Source organism: Colossoma macropomum, unplaced genomic scaffold (assembly GCF_904425465.1).
Source record: "Colossoma macropomum unplaced genomic scaffold, Colossoma_macropomum, whole genome shotgun sequence".
Lineage (NCBI taxonomy): Eukaryota > Metazoa > Chordata > Actinopteri > Characiformes > Serrasalmidae > Colossoma > Colossoma macropomum.
In genome coordinates this window covers 12,964,135-12,980,104 of record NW_023494785.1, presented here as the reverse complement: position 1 = coordinate 12,980,104, position 15,970 = coordinate 12,964,135, and the positions used below count along the sequence as shown (strand labels likewise).

At 40.0% G+C, this 15,970-nt stretch overlaps 1 protein-coding gene across 1 annotated transcript in view; it reads left to right on the top strand.

Moving 5' to 3' along the window:
* Positions 1 to 7,952, top strand: part of tgfbr1b (transforming growth factor, beta receptor 1 b) — a 59,395-nt gene extending 51,443 nt beyond the window's left edge. Inside the window, exon 9 of the mRNA XM_036582867.1 lies at positions 6,343 to 7,952. Coding sequence (XP_036438760.1) covers positions 6,343 to 6,468 — 126 coding nt within the window. The 3' untranslated portion in view covers positions 6,469 to 7,952. The remainder of the gene's footprint in view (positions 1 to 6,342) is intronic.
* The last annotated feature ends 8,018 nt before the right edge of the window (positions 7,953 to 15,970 follow it).

The following is a 15,970-nucleotide window of genomic DNA, read 5'->3' as shown; positions in this document are numbered from 1 at the left end:
CAGGCGTGCTCTCCGCTCCGCTTTTATTGGTGTCCTTTTTATTACGCGGGAAGTGACACAATTAGATTAGGCCTGATGCGCTATAATGCAATTCCGTAATCTAATCTGTGTCTGCTAGACCAAGATCGCTGCCATTTGTTTTTCAAGAGGCGCACTCACAGACTAACGTGTCGTATTTGCTCTCCTTTCTGTTCTCTCACAAATGAGCTGAGAGAGATGAGTTTATTGTAAAGCAGGGCGATAGACTGCAGCGTTTGTGGGGTGTGACTCAGCCTCTCGAGTGGAGAACGCGTACGGTGTTTAGTGGAGTAATGTAAGCAGATGGTGCATCGGCATTCTGCTTGTGTTTACGGCTCAGGCTGTAAACTCAACCGCCTTCGCAAACGTCCCGGTCTCTGAGCCATGGCTTGGCCGTATTTCCCAGGCTGAGATTTCATCGACAGACATAGCTGCACCTCAGGCATCACCAGGGCTGGTTTTCAGAACAGTGGAACAGTGAAACATGCCTGGTTTTTAATGACCCCTCCAAGGAGCTCAACCTGAATTTAAACAGGGTTTTTTTGGTATCGTGACCAGGTGTTGCAACATGTCAGGGAGGTGGCAAAAAAAACACCCTTTTTCCCAGACACTGTGCGGTAGCATTTGGAATAGCAGTGTGACCTTGTTGATTACAATAATGTGTGTAAGTCAGAGATCATAATGGCCATGAAGTATGTTAAGTCCATTAAAATTTATTTTTCAGCACCAGGAAAAAACATAAAACATATTTAACAATTACACAGAAGCCTCAGCATCTAAATATAATAGATTTTTTTTTAGTGTTGCCAAACTTTGCTTGTATTATAGCTTCCACATGTTCAAAGAAATCTGCGGACATATTTTTCCCAAAAATTCAGTCAGAAGTTGGTTGCTTTTTCTTCTTCTCACAATTCAAGTAATCCCATCTCAGTGATGAGGTCTGGGTGGCCAGTCCATTCTTCTGAGAACACCAGTAGCTTCTTTGTTTGATTTTCTTCATCTTTATCTTTTTTTTTCTCGGTAACGGCTTCTTGCCAGCTACGCATCCTTTCAGACTCGTAGTGTTGAGTTGTCTCACAGTCGGAGGATGGACAGACACATTTTTTTCAGAAATGAAGCAAGAGTGGAGCTTGAATTTCTCTCAGAGATGAAAGCTTTAAAGCATAAAGTTTAAAGCATACTTTTCGAAACTTTATCTGTCAATATAATATGATAATTTCACTTAAAAACCAGTTAAAAGAATTAAACAGGGTTTGTACAGTCATGAAAAACCTGGAAAAATCAAGGAATATAGAAATTTGGTTTCCAGGCCTAGAAAAGTTGTGGAAATTTAATGATTTTTCAAGCATTTCCTTAATTTTCTCCCATGCCGTTTGTTGTCGCATCACTTTTGAAGCACTTGAGAGTCTAGATCACAAAAAGCACCGAGACCTGAGACTAAAGTATCTGCACATGGACTAGCTTTACTAACATGCTAATATGAATCTCAGCCAGCTGAGTTGTAACATTCAGGACGTGTGTGCTGTGGAAGATGTTTTGACATTTGAACGCTGGAGAAAATTAATTGACCAGCCAAATGTAAGAGGGAAAACACACTGCTGCTGCTTCTCATACCAAGACCTGCAGGACTAGCTTCTTCACTGTGATGCACCGTAAGTGAAATGACGCAATCACAGTGCCTCTGACCCTGCGCCGTGGCAGCACATGGTTGTGCATCTCCGAATTTTTCTAACTTGGAACTCACCAGGTGTGCAGTGCTTTAGTCAAAATGAATGAATTTGAAGGGAGATTTCCTCCCTTCAGAAAGAGATCACCTCTACCTCTGTCACACCATATCAAAGAGAAAACTACAGCGACGGTAGTACTATTATAACGTGTTCTCTTCAGGGTCACGAGCCGCCTGCGAAGTCTCGAGTGGCGCTCTGCTGCAGGGCTCGATCTGCACCACGCCACCTAAACAAACATCACATCCTGCAGCTACATTAAGAAATGATGAGCTAACGGTTGAGGGACTCACTGATTTGATTTTATACAGTCTTTGTTGTACTCTGGGTACTCAAAGTTGTGAACTCACTCCCATTATAATCCGCTCCTAAATACAAAAATTGCATCAACGTCACTGATATTACGGATTTGGACAGGATTAAAATCACTGAGAAACTTCGGCAGCCTAATAAATACATCACCTCCCCACACCATGTAAAACTAATCCCTCCCAAATTGAACTTCGGTTAGAAGCATATTTCTCTGGCTAAATAAATATGTCTTTGTTATTGTTAATTTTGAGCTAAATGTAATGAAATGGAGAACAATGTCCACCTTTTCATGATGTGCGTTCATGCACAACACATCTATATTATGACAATACGCTAAACCACTCTTTACAAACAAAACCGATAGATGTGTTTGCACATGAGAATACGAGATGACAGAGGAGTTAAAGCAAAATATGTAGGCTCTGATATTATAGAACATTAATGTCTTGAGCAAAATGACAGATCGGTTCTCTAAGGTCAGAGTGTTGAACCTGGTGCAGATATCCGCACACAGGTCAGATTTCAGTTTCACTCGCAATCATTACATTAAATCTGCATTTCAAATTACTAGCTAATAATATTTAAATATTAAAGTAATATTTAGGTAATTGTAGGTCTTTTTCTCTTGGAATAGCTGTTTATATGTTAAAGTAGTGCTGGGTGGTTACTGAAAAAATTCAATATTATGGTATTTTCAAGCATATCACAGTATTCTGCTGTTGGGTGATATTAAAGTTTAACATTAATTAAAAAACGTTAATGAACTCACACTTCCCGAGTTTCCTCCATTATGAATTAAAACTATCACTAAATTAGGAAGTGGTCTGTCAGTATCGGATGCCTTTTTTTTCTCGCTCATTTAATATTACTTTCTCCTTCCTTACAGTAGTGGAATACCTCATATCTAATCTCCTAAGAAACATCTCCTGCAATATAAAAACTTGTACTTTGGCTGTTTTGAAAGGAAGATTAATAATTTAATAGTGGTCTCTGACTTTGCCCAGTACTGTATGTCTCTCTTGTTGCTGAAATGTGGAGACTTAAAAATCATTTTTACACTCTAGCATTTCTACTGCTAAAATACTGGCTTCAAATCTTCAAACAGTCCAGTATCCTTTACTTTAATTTTTTTCCTGGCAAACTGTTAAAGGATTTTAGTGATGCATGCTTCTCATTCTCTGGCTTATTTTAAAAAGCAAGGACATGATTTGTTAAACCTTTTTATTTAATAATTGCAGTTTTCTTTGTGTTAATTGGTGAAGAATGAAATGCATCTGCTCAGGCAGAATAAAATCTGTCCTTTATCATAGTGTAGTAGTGTTGTTGCACAGTCTTTTGTCTAAAACCAAACAAGCCTAATTTAATTTTCAGTGTTATGTAAAATATTTGTTAGCTGTGAGCAGCGTTGGTGTGGATGATTAGTCTCACAAGAGCATCGAAACGGCCAAGCTGCCTTCCTTCTGTAGCAAGTTACACAGCGCCAGTTGCTCCTCTCCAAATTTTGAAGGCCATAAAAATGCAAAGTGGTCACTCAGTGTTGAACATAAATACCTTCTGCTGTTAGCCACATAGGCTGGGTAGGCTGAACATTGATATCCAGCACAAATGACAGCTTCTCTCACAGTCATAGTCCAAGGTCTTCAAACAGGAATTTGAAATGTAATTTATGAAAATCTCTATACCGTGCTCTCTGGAATTGGCAATGATGACCAAAAAGAGCTGTAATGTTTTTTGTTTAGCCTGATTTTACACTGGAAATATGAGAGAAATTTAACCTTTAAAAAGAAAATGAAGAATGTCCCGATTATTGTTACTCCTGCATTTAGTACTTTCCTAGTACCTTTATCAGAATAACAGAACTAAGTCTTGTCTTCTGTTGTATTGTTGGATGATGTGGGAGAACATATATTAAATGACTTCATACTGTTGCTACATATAAAAGTTTCTCTTTAGCTTACTCTGCAGTTTTTTAGTGGGGTCTGGGTCAGTGAACTAGGATGGCTACTGCAAAGGCTTAATTCTATGGTCACTGAGCTATTTTTGTGTAGATTTAAGCACTTCGAATGGGATGAGTTTTACCAGAGGAGGTCTGATACTGTAATATAGGAGTGATTTGAGTGGCCGATTTGTACGAGATAAAGAATCTCTGCGATTTCTTCAAATTATCCCAAATAGCCCAGATTGAAACATCATCACGCAGACATTTAAATCAGCATCATGAGACCGGCGCCACACTTCTGAACAGTGACAACACGATGTGTGGCTAACTGGTGTATAGACGAGCATTAGGATAGTAAAATGGGCTCATTCTACGTACCAAGACAGAAAACGTCTTATGAGAGGAACTTTCGAGATGTTTCATTTTTCTTCTCCTTGTAATTTGGCCATAACCAAAAATGTGGATTTCAGTAGTCTTGTCATGAACTTGAGCTTTAATGGTCAAATTGAGCTTCGGTTTAGCTGATAGCCATATCTTTTAAAAAAAAAAAGAAAATAAGGGAAGACACGGTTTTCTACATAGCTGAAGTCAACCTCTTATTTGCCAGCCTCTTGCTTGAATTTTCTCTTTCCACCTTAATTCGTGCAGCAGTTATTGAATTTGAACAAGATGCTGGCAAATAGAAAATTGGTGCGAATAAGAAAGAAATATAAAGAGTAATGGGAAGATTTGAACAAGGAGCTGGCGAATAAGAAGCCAACTTCAGCCTTGTCTGTTTTCTATTACCCGGATTTGGTATTACGTTACTGAGATGCCAATTCTAACAGGACTACTGTTACTGACGGAGCTCTGAGTTTGGTGAATTACAGAAGGTACTACAGACATGGCAGATTCATACTGGGTTAAAATCACAGAGCTCATCAACAGTCACTCAAATTACATCACATCCTCAGGTAATACTGATCCCTTTTGGATAGAGCTTTAGATTTAGGCCTTGGATCATCGTTCTTCTTGAAGCTCCAACCATGGCCCAGCCTTTAGCCTCCTGGCAGAGGAAGCTTTGATCTAAAATCTCCTGATATTGAGCTCACCTAGGGCCTCTGGAAAATATCAGTTCTAAAAAAACATAACAGATCCACCCCTTTACTTTACAAGAGAAATTAGGTTCTTTTCTACATGACTCTGCATGAAATACAACTTTGTTTGTTAAAAAGCTCTATTTTTATCTCATTTGACAAAAGGAAAGGATGTTTAGTGAACACCAGGCCCTTACATTTCTGATTTTATGACAGCAGTGAGCGTCTGGCAATGTATCCTTTGTGTTCTCTTCCAAACTGGTTCTTCATAGCTCCAGTTGTTTGAGAATTCTTTATCGTTGTGGAGATGGATATTTGAGGTTTTTATAGCCATTGCCTAATTTATGAAAGTCAGTAATCTTTAGCCATGTTTCATTTCCCCATGTGTTGGTAATGGATACGGTTGTTAAGCCTGCATTTAAGTTTTTACAGGGATTTCAATGGATTGTGGATTTTTTATGTGAGTTTGTTTTTTTTTCTTCAAATAATTTTGCCTTGTATGTATTTTAAGCAGAAGATCAAGACCAGAGACAATGTTTAATACCATTTTTACTAATGTTCAGTAATTCTGGAGAAAAGTGTACAGGCAAGAAGTTTGCTGATACCCAGGCATTCGCTGTCATAACTGCAATGTAGTAATAAATACTCAGGCCAAAAATCAATGAATAAAAAATACTGACTCTGTTTACTTCCTGTCTGTGCTACAAATATGCCTCACCAAGCGCTTTGTATCAGCAAAACATATAATTAAATTTTAAGCTCAAATGTCATTGCAGTGCGGTCTGGGTGGTTTCATAATGAAAGGCTTGAGGAGAATACTAAAATTTACTATGCATTTACATTTGTTTTTGTTTACATTCTGGACTGACAGTCTGACTACACACAGTAAAAACTTTTCAGCAAACTCAAATCATAATATAATAGCTTCTCTTCTGTGTGAGTATAAATGTGCTATTGATTAAAAGTTCGGAATCCACACTTTTGACAGAATTTCTCAGCTTGTTTTAATAAACATAATAAGCGATAATCTAAATTTACAGCATACTTTTTATCACAACTGGTAAGTGCAACTATTAATTGGCTTATTAACAGAATAACTGTTAGTAGAAAAAGAACCATAAGAAGAACGACAATGATTCACTAACAATTCACTTTTCAGTCAGTTTTTGCGGAAGCTTCTCACTCTAAGACAGGCTCAGATTTGTTAAGTGGCTGTTTCCATCTGTCTCACCTTGATGATGCTGATTATGTCTTTCTTTTACTATCTGTTTAGGCTCTGCGGGTGATGGCGAAGATCATGAGGGAATGCTGGTATGCTAACGGGGCAGCCCGCCTCACCGCCCTGCGCATCAAGAAGACGTTGTCCCAGCTCAGTCAGCAGGAGGGCATTAAAATGTAGGCCTGAGACCCCGGAGAGGCACTCACCTTAGCATCTTATCATTTTTGAGTATGTTTATTATAAAGGTCATCGTTGTTATTCTTATCCGTGGTTATTGCATTACAACTCTGTGTCCTCCAAGTTCAAGGCAGAGAGAGGACATGAGCACTAGGAATGAAGGTTTGTTTGGATTTTTTTTTTTTCTTTTTCTTTGGCTTTGACTGAGAGTGAGCTAGCTGCTGAAACCTCACTCTGGGCTTCTGAGACTGAAACCCATGGACTCTTTTTGGAGCCGGCACCCCTTTCAGCCTCACTGTCCGGATGAACATGCCGCGGTAAAGCCCATGTCCATTTTTGGTTGCATCCTCTGTCTTGCCTGCCCGCTGCGCTGTCTGGAATGGCCCCGATCCAGTTGAGATGTTTTATATTCAAGCAAAGCGCCAGACATTTTGACAGTGACTAAGGACTTTGGTGCAGGTCGTAACTTGTGGGCGGCATTGTGAAATATTCATGCTATTGTTTTGTCTTCTGCCAGTCGGGCTGGATTCACTGAAGATCTGCTGTGAGATGGGGTGATTTTTTTTTTTTCCCCTCTCCTGACTTGGGTCATTTAATGGTCAGGTAGAATTTGTTTTTCTTGTTCAATTTGCACCTTGTTTATCCTTCTCTCTTCATTGCTTTTTTTCTCCCCCTTGAGTAATTTATTTATCATAAGGGTTTTTTTTCTTTTTCTTTTTTTTTTTTTGGGCAACAAACTGGACATGACCTCATTCAGTCTTGGCAAACATGCTGCGACATATGCAATATAGATAAATCCTATCTATTTTATATCTTAAATGTTCTGCTACTACTACAACAGTTCAACAGCTTTGATGACAACCATGCCCTTCAAGCCAGGTGTTACCGGAAAGTGCCACTGCTTTAAACCAACCTTCCCTCATGATGTGGACCAGTCCCTTAACTTCGCCATCCGTCTCAACATTAAGAACGACGCCGCCAGAGAGATTATAGAAGAGTCCCTCGTGGAATCTCGTCTCTCTTATGCACACGGAGCGAATGCTAGCATGGGACCGCCACGCAACAACTTGCTGGTGCCATTTCTTCTGTTTTACAGCATCATCATCATCATCATCATCAACATCATTATCAGCATCATCATCAACGTCATCATCACCTTTGATGCAGCATTGAGGGATGTTTCAGCTCAGACCTCAGTTCATCCTCACTAATGTAGACCACCAGCCCAGGTTACTGGGTGATTATTTAAAAGGGGATGAATGCAGATGGGTGCCACGTCGTACACTTGCTCGTCCTCGGAATTGTCATGCGATTTTCCCATTTCCGGGAGAGGATGCTGTGGGATCTGATGTGGCCATGCTGGCTTTTTTCCCCAAAATGCAGACTGTTTTCTTCCTTGCTGAGAAGCGTTGATAGACAGTTGCTACAACTCGAGTAAACAAAGCTACTCTCACAGACTCATAAACTCTCGCTTTATGCGGAAGACAGAAAACTCTGAGCACTGCGCTCATTCAGATGTTTGAAGTCGAACACATCAGCATTACTCAAGTTGCCCTGTAAAGAAATGTATTTCTTACGCTACCTTTTTTGTTTGTTTTGTTGTCAGTGCTGCAAAGCTGATGGGGTACATTTAAATATATAGCAAATGGATATTTACTAAGCCATAGATCCTCCAACATTTTATGGCAACTTTTCGTGTAGAATGTAAATTTCAAGAGAGAAAAAAAAAACGTGCTGACTGATTCAAATCTCCGTTGAGCAAGCCTTATGGGACCAATACAATTGGGTTCATTCCTATTTTGCAAAAAAAAATGAAATTGATCATTGTTAAACAGGTTGATATTCTATTTACAGGAAGACTGAAATGTAGCACCAAATCTTGCATTTTATATTTCTGTAGAAGAAAAGGTACCTTATTGCCACACAAATGAGCTTGCGGTCAGGGAAGCAAACCTGAGCGGTATTCTAATATTGCTTCACGAAGCTGCGTTTATTAATATGAATTAAAAAGCGTGCATATCAGAATGAATTTGGCTCAAGGATGATTGTGGAATGTGTTTTTATTTCTTTTCTATAAAGCATCCATTTTTTGAAGATGTGCTTGTCGAAGCATGGCACCTGACATGTTAATCAAGTGGAACTCTTTGTCTTTTCAATGTGTCTGTTCTTCTTTTCTTTTCTTTTTTTTTGGCACTTTAGAGTGAAATGTAAGTAACGTCCAGTGACCAGGGTGGCCTCTGAATAAGCGTGCATGTTGATATTGGGTATCCTGGCAGCTGATGGTCATGATTATGCATAAGCCCTTCGACCCTTCAACGCCAAACAGTGGGTAAAAATCTGGTTTGTAATTCAGCAATAAGAGCGTGTGCATGTTTATTGGTGTGGCAATAGGGTGTTGATTTGTCTCGCTTCTTTCCAGTGGTCAACCACTCGGATGGATTGTATCTTAAGACAACTTTGCTGCATTTTCTGACTCTGTACAGGAGCAAAAGACGATTGCAGCAGTTCTGTGTGTGCTGAACTAATTATGAATATTCGTCTATATGAACTGCAATGTACTTTCAGCCTGAGCCCCATTCCTGAATTTGTCATTCCACAGTCCTTGGCGACTTACGCAGGCTAACCTTTCATGTTTCTTTTCGTGTGTTGGATTCAGATTTACGCTACAGATCTGTTAATAATTAACAGAAGAAGCTTTTTGTCAGGTACCGCACCTGGTGTTATTTGTCTGTTACTCTATCCTCTCTTTGTGTTACTGTAGATTTAGTGGAGTGATTTTACACCAACCAAGCTAAAGACAAGGATCACTTTACTTATTTTAGTCCTGTGATGTACGATCCCATTCCATGTAAAGAAAGAGTGCTGTTGGGTCAGTCACTGGCACACATGCATTGAAAAGTATTATTCTGTTTCTATTCTTGCTCCAGTACAGTGAACTATATCATTTTTTTTGTCATAAATGATTCCTAATACATGCTAAACTAAAATGTACAAATCTTGAATGGAGTAGTTTTACGAACGTGTGGGTAGGAGTCTGTATAAATATGTATATTGTAAATAGATATCTACGTATATTTGTAACTTGTCTGTTAGCCTTGTGGCCCCGCGCCACATACAGTCGGTCAACAGAAATTGGACGTTTTAAACACGAAGTGAAAGTTAACCCAGTATGGTAGTGGGCAGTGCCAGGAGAAAGTATGAGCTAAAAAAGGAAAGAAAATGAGACGATTCTGGGAAGGCCCTTTGAGAGAATGTGAGCTTAATCATACTTTCTGGGACAAACTTTTCTAACAAAACTTCTGTTTCTCATCATGCCACTGCAAGCCGTTACTGGGCCAACGTTCATCTCCGTCTGACACATTTCTGTCTTAAATCACCAGCAGCCTTTTCGTTCCAAAATTCAGTGGTGACCTACTTAGCCGCAAAACATGCATATCCAGGTATTCCTCACAGTGACATGCAGGTATACTCTCGGCCTCTGCGGCCGAAACCACACCAGCTATGACTTAACAGAAAAAAACCATACCGCTGCACCTCTGGTTCCATGCGATCGGGCGAGACCAGGAGGGCTGCTTTCAAAGGAGCCGCTCACTTCACCCCGTAGTGTCCTGTAGCTAGGAGATTTTCTACTCAATACCATCAAATACAGATCCGGTAGGGAGCTGTGGGCCGTTTGGGGCGGGTCCTCGCCTCCTCTCTCCCACTCCAGCTCTCTCGGTCTCGCCCCGTGCTGCCGATTTCCCTCTCGATGTCACCGACTTCTGTGCCTCCTCCTAACTCATCTGCACCCGAGGATACATCCATACCGGCAGATTAGACTTTCTGATTGACAGCGGCCGTGTTTTCAGTAGCCAGTGCAGGTGACGGAGAGGTCATTTCAAGTCCTCTTAACGTGACCCAGACTCCAGCGCACCCGCCTGCTCATTAAAATGACTGTGCTGTGTTTTTATTTTCCTTTCTGTTGACATGTTCTGTTTTCTACGACGCAGTATGCAGTCTTTCCGTACAACCATGCACAGAATTTTTTGCACAAAGGACTTGTTCGCTTTGTCTGTTCATGGCTATTGTGTGGTCTAATTGAGCAGACGTAAACGTCTTGCCTGAAATGCGACGGGACGTGAATGTAAACCGCTCAACATTCCCGCAGTGCACCGCCAATTACAGCACAAACTCGCAGTGTAATTTCAATAAAGGTCATGCATATGCCGTTTAAGGGCATAACAGAAACACACGGGTCTTTACACTCGGTTATGCAAATTTGTATGGCGACACAGTCCTCAGGCTTTCCGCTGGCAATCGCCAAGTTATTTATTACAGTTCAATTCTATATCTATGCCAACATCCGGACACTGTGAGGAAGACCCTCGAGGGACGGTGGGCCGGTAGCACCAAAAATCATGACCAGATACGGAACAGTAAACAGTGATTTTGGGGGGGGGGATGGTGAGGAGTTCCAAATGCAGGAGTCTGGGTCACTAATGGACTGAGAAGCCAACCAAGGTGCTTTTCACTTGGTCAGTGTGAGTGCGTGTGCGGGTGTGTGCGAGTGTGTGTGTGTGTGTGTGTGTGTGTGTGTGTGTGTGTGTGTGCGTGTGTGTGTGTGTGTGTTTTGACTGCTGATTGTGAGTACATTGTGGAAAGGTAGAAGAAAGCTTTATCAAGTTTTATTTGGTGCCTAAGTTTGACTATATTTGTTTTTTTTTGTATTCCACTTAGAATGATGCACTGCATGTGACTGATTTCTAATGTTTGCATCATTTGCTTTTTAAAGAAATTATTAAAAGAAGAAAAAAAGATGAAAGGATTAATTAATACATTTTAAAAAGGTCAGAAAAAAAATCCAGAGAGAAAAAAAAAAAAAAATACATACCTCCTCCGAAGACCAATGTGTTTTTACCTCAGTGTATATATTCTATTTGTTTACTTAAAGTTTGCAATTTTGTTTCTATGAAATGCTAAATTGAAGAATTTCACTTTTGTGTCAGTGGTACTTCTATGTGGCATTGTGTCGTTCTTGTGTCCAAAACAGAATATTCTTTCTTTGAACCATAATCTGTACTTTATTTCTCTGTTTTTTTTGTTCTGTCCGAGTTGTAAGTGCTTTACAGACATCAGACTATGTCCTTTTAATGCCTCTTTCTCGACTATGTAGAAAATGCCTTGTGTACTTTTTTTTCTTAAAAAAAAAAGGAGGATAAATGATGACCGGTGGTCAGTAGTGAATTGGTTGCTGAGAGAGCTCTCATGTGGGATACAGCTCTGTACCCCACTTGACTTCTAAAGCATTATGTATAGACTTTTTTATAGCGTGTACAGACGTACAAACGAACAACATAGGAACATAGGAGAGTGACGCTGATGTGCCATTCTAACATAGTGGACTAGAAATGGGTGTGAATAAAAAGAAAAAAATGTTCAACTTTGATCTTGTTCTCTTTTTTTCTTGTATTTAACTCAGTGGTTGTAAAGATGTCATGATTTTTCAATACTGATACTTAGTGCTATATTATAAAATCTACTGCGCATCTACTTAATCTTTAATCTAATTAAAGAAGAATTTCACAAATTCTACTTTTTTTCAAAATGCATGCATAAATAAATATAACTGAGATGTAAACAGTCATTCGGAGTGCTTTGATGTAAAATGCTCTGTTCTAGAGAAACGAGAGTCAGAATCATTCACAGTGGTTGTGATGGGAACCAAACGTCTGAAGTGTCTAATTCCTATAAAAGCTCCCTCACAGTAAGCTACTATACAAAATGGTTATGAAAACATGGCCTGATTTCATATTGTTTTTTTAATACATTCATATTCATATTTTTGTAAATACATCCATGGTATATGCAGGTACATGCATGGTGTTATAAGGCAAACGGGCCCCCAAAGAAAACCTGTTTTTTTTCTGGTTTATCAATATTTTACCCTTATCAACATTACATGGATAAACTCAGAAGACACAGGTAGGTCCATTGGTGGTTTTGGATTGTAAATAAAATGCACATATTTGCATCATAGACATCACATTCTCTGGTTTCTGTCACAACCACTAGGAGAAAAACTGAATTAAGTTTCTCTAGATTGACACATTTCACATCAAACCACTCTGAATGACTTGGTTCACATCATAATGAATGAATTATGCACAGCTTTTGAAAAATCAGTGGAATTGCCTTTCAGACTACTCAAACACAAGAGTCTGTGCTATTTCAGGACAGATGTGCAGAGTTTCAAGGCTCTTCTGAATAGTGTAGGAATGATGGGTTTGTTTTACTGGGCTTTGTTCTTTTGTACGACGCCGTCCAAAGAGAAAGGAGCAGCTTTTGTCTCTGTTTTTAGAGATAATTGCATTTTTTTGGAAGCATCTTCGCTTTTTATTGTTTTTTTAAACACGATGGCCACAGTAGGAACTGTTAATACTTTGTGGTGGGTTTTCAAAGGGGGTCATTTACTTGAAATGATCGTGGCTTTTGTAAAAGACAGCATGGAAGATATTCTGCTGCTTTCTGGTAGACTCTGATGAGTTAGTTGTGCAGACCTTAAACAAGGTGCATAAGAAATCAACAAAAATAACAATAGGATTTGGATTTCATTCTGAAGGACTTCATTCAAGAATGTTTCCGTCTATGCCGGGTTGACTCGGAGGCGGTAGCAGCCACTAAAGCATGAATATTGATGATTTTGTCTCTCTTACTTCATTGCATACAATATTCATGTGTTTTTAATTGGTGCTCGATTAGAATGCTAATTCAATCTTTTCGTATTGACCTCTCTAGTATCGACCTCCTCGCCTCTCCCAGTGTCTAATTCGCAGTGCAGTTGATTGTGAAGTGCTTTAGGGATGGCTCTGCGTTCAGGGCTTCTCTGGGATCGTCCGGCATCTGTTTCACGCATCGATTTCGGCGACACACTCAGTTATATTCATGCGTCCAGCCGAGCCATTAAGAAGTAGTTCAGCAAACTCATACTGACCATGTAAATGCGCTGGTGTCCTTTTCAGACTCCCTCTGAGCTTCTTGTCCGCACTACCTTCATTCGCGGATGCTTAGATGCCCTCCAGCAGACCGCAAGGGGAACTCCACCGATTTTTCCAAAATCTGCATGATTAAATGGTTGGAATGACTTTGTTTATATCGCAAGGGCTGAATTATTCAGAAAAGAAACTCCCCTTTAACAAAGACAGGTCAGCTATCGCTCCACCTGGTTAGGTTTTTAAAACCTCTTATTGCCTATTATGGCGTTAAGAAGCTGAACTGTTTCTGTACTGGATTTAAAGTCAGTCTGAAATTAAAGTGGACTCTTTTTTTACCTTGTTAGTTCATATTAAGCACAATTCATCCTGTCAAGCATTATTCTTGTTTTTCTTCCTGTAATGAAAATGTACTGATTTTTCTGTCTCTACACTGCAAAAAGCCATTCTCAAAAACTAAACAATTATATTGGAAATGTGAAATAAACGAATAAATAAATAAACAAACTTTCAATGGGGGAACCAAATTTGCTGTCTAGATTACCTGAAATAAACAATATTACGCCGCGGTCATGTCCCACCTGGCTGAGAGGCATTTCCGATAACCGCTTTGCGACCGAATCTCTTCTTTAGGTATCACTCCGCCTTTTTCGCCTGTAGCCTAGCAACAGAAACCAGCCGTTAGTGACGCATGACTCTGGGTTTCCTGGAATCGACTCGGACTCTCGACTCCTGTCGATGGAATCGGCCAAGAGTCGGCCCTGACTCTCAGACGTGCTGGAGTCAAAGAATCGAATCTTTTGGAATCGACTCCTCATCAATACCAACCGTTTAAAAAACAACCAGAACTTCATTAGCGACAGGTATGATGCCTGCAGAAAAGAACTGTAACCACAGCGAGCCAAAAACGCTGCCACTGTTATTAACTAAGCAGACATCGTGACAGAGCTCCGTTTTGACGGGCGCCCTAGTTTTGTTTGTCACAGCGCGTCGAATCGCGCTGAGGTTCCGCCTTAAACACTGCGCCTTTCGTCAAAACACGGTTCAACTGGCCGAACAAAGGATGATGATCAGGAAACTAATCCATGATTAGTGTTCTTTACCTTTACTAGCTGACATTTCCAGCAGGCCATCAGTCGCTATAGCCTGCAGGAAGTTTCAGTCAGTGGTTTGATGTGTTTAGGCTGCTGTGAGCTGATAGTGCGTTTGAACGTGTTAGCTACGTAGGCAAAATGTACAGCTAGCTAGGTCAGTTCTCTCGAGCTGTTCGCTGATGAGTTATTAGTGTGTTCACGGTTTGTCTTGATGAGAAGACGATGATTCCAGTGTGACCTTAGACATCATGAGTGTTTTTCATTGCGATAATTTATTAGCCATTAGCCTCAGCGCTAGAAAGGAGCTATTTCTGAGTTTAAATGAACCTAATTGTGAATCATGCTTGTTTCACAGTTGTTTCACGATTGTGGTGTAATCGCAATAATACACTCGAGTATTACTGTGTAAATGTCTAGATCTTCACCCTACATTTCTTAAACTGGTAAGAAAATGTGTAAATATAACGTTTTAAATGTGATGCATGCATCAAAGCTTCTGTTTCCATGCACAATAATAAAATACAGCGACTCAGTGTGAGTCAGTTTCTCTGTTTCAACTCTGAGCCTGTGCTGCTGTCTGAGACTCAAAATGTTAGACTTAATACTCAGATTAAGCCATCAGGAGGCAAGTCTGCTTACAAAACAGAAAAACAGCATGTTGCTTTATCTTTTATTAGATTTTATGACCTTTATTAACGTCTTTTGTTCACAGATCACATCTGAGTACACCATAGCCAGTGTGTTAACAAAGGCAGCTTCTGAGACAAAACGGTAACGAATAAATGACGTCAACTCGAAATCCTTAAAGTAAGACAGTATAAGAGGAGGCTACTTCTGAAACAGGTGGGAAAGCCCTGATGTAACCCCACAACTACTGATCAGTTATTCATCATAACCTGATGAGTGACCCTCTGTGCTTTGTTTTGTGCCATAAGTAAAACAAGGTCAAATATCTGAGTGAGACTGATAAACGCCGTTGTTCTTTAAACAAACCAATAATCTTAGTGCTTTGTAAGACAAGTAATCTCTTCAGAGAGACAAAATAACGCCTCAATATGATGAATAAAACAAATAAAAGAATAAAAATAATGCCTCAAGATCTTTTTATTTTTAGGGTTTTGTTATTTTTGCGGTGTAAACGTCTTTTTGTTTTGATTACATCACCGTCCAGTGGGAATAATAATATTTACCAATAATATCATGGTTCACCTCCACCTGCGACTCTCAGTGTGCGAGGTATCCCCTGGTATTCGGAGGGTCCCATGTGGGCTGATTACTCTAAACGCCACCGCACACCGCACGTGCCGCATCGCGTCGCGCAGCGTCCAACAATTTGAAACCGTTGTTTGTAAAGGGGGTGCGCGCGCAGTCCGAGCGCGGCACGCAGCGTTTTCCGTCACTACATTAAATTAAAGCCACATCGACGTCACAGAAAGACACAGT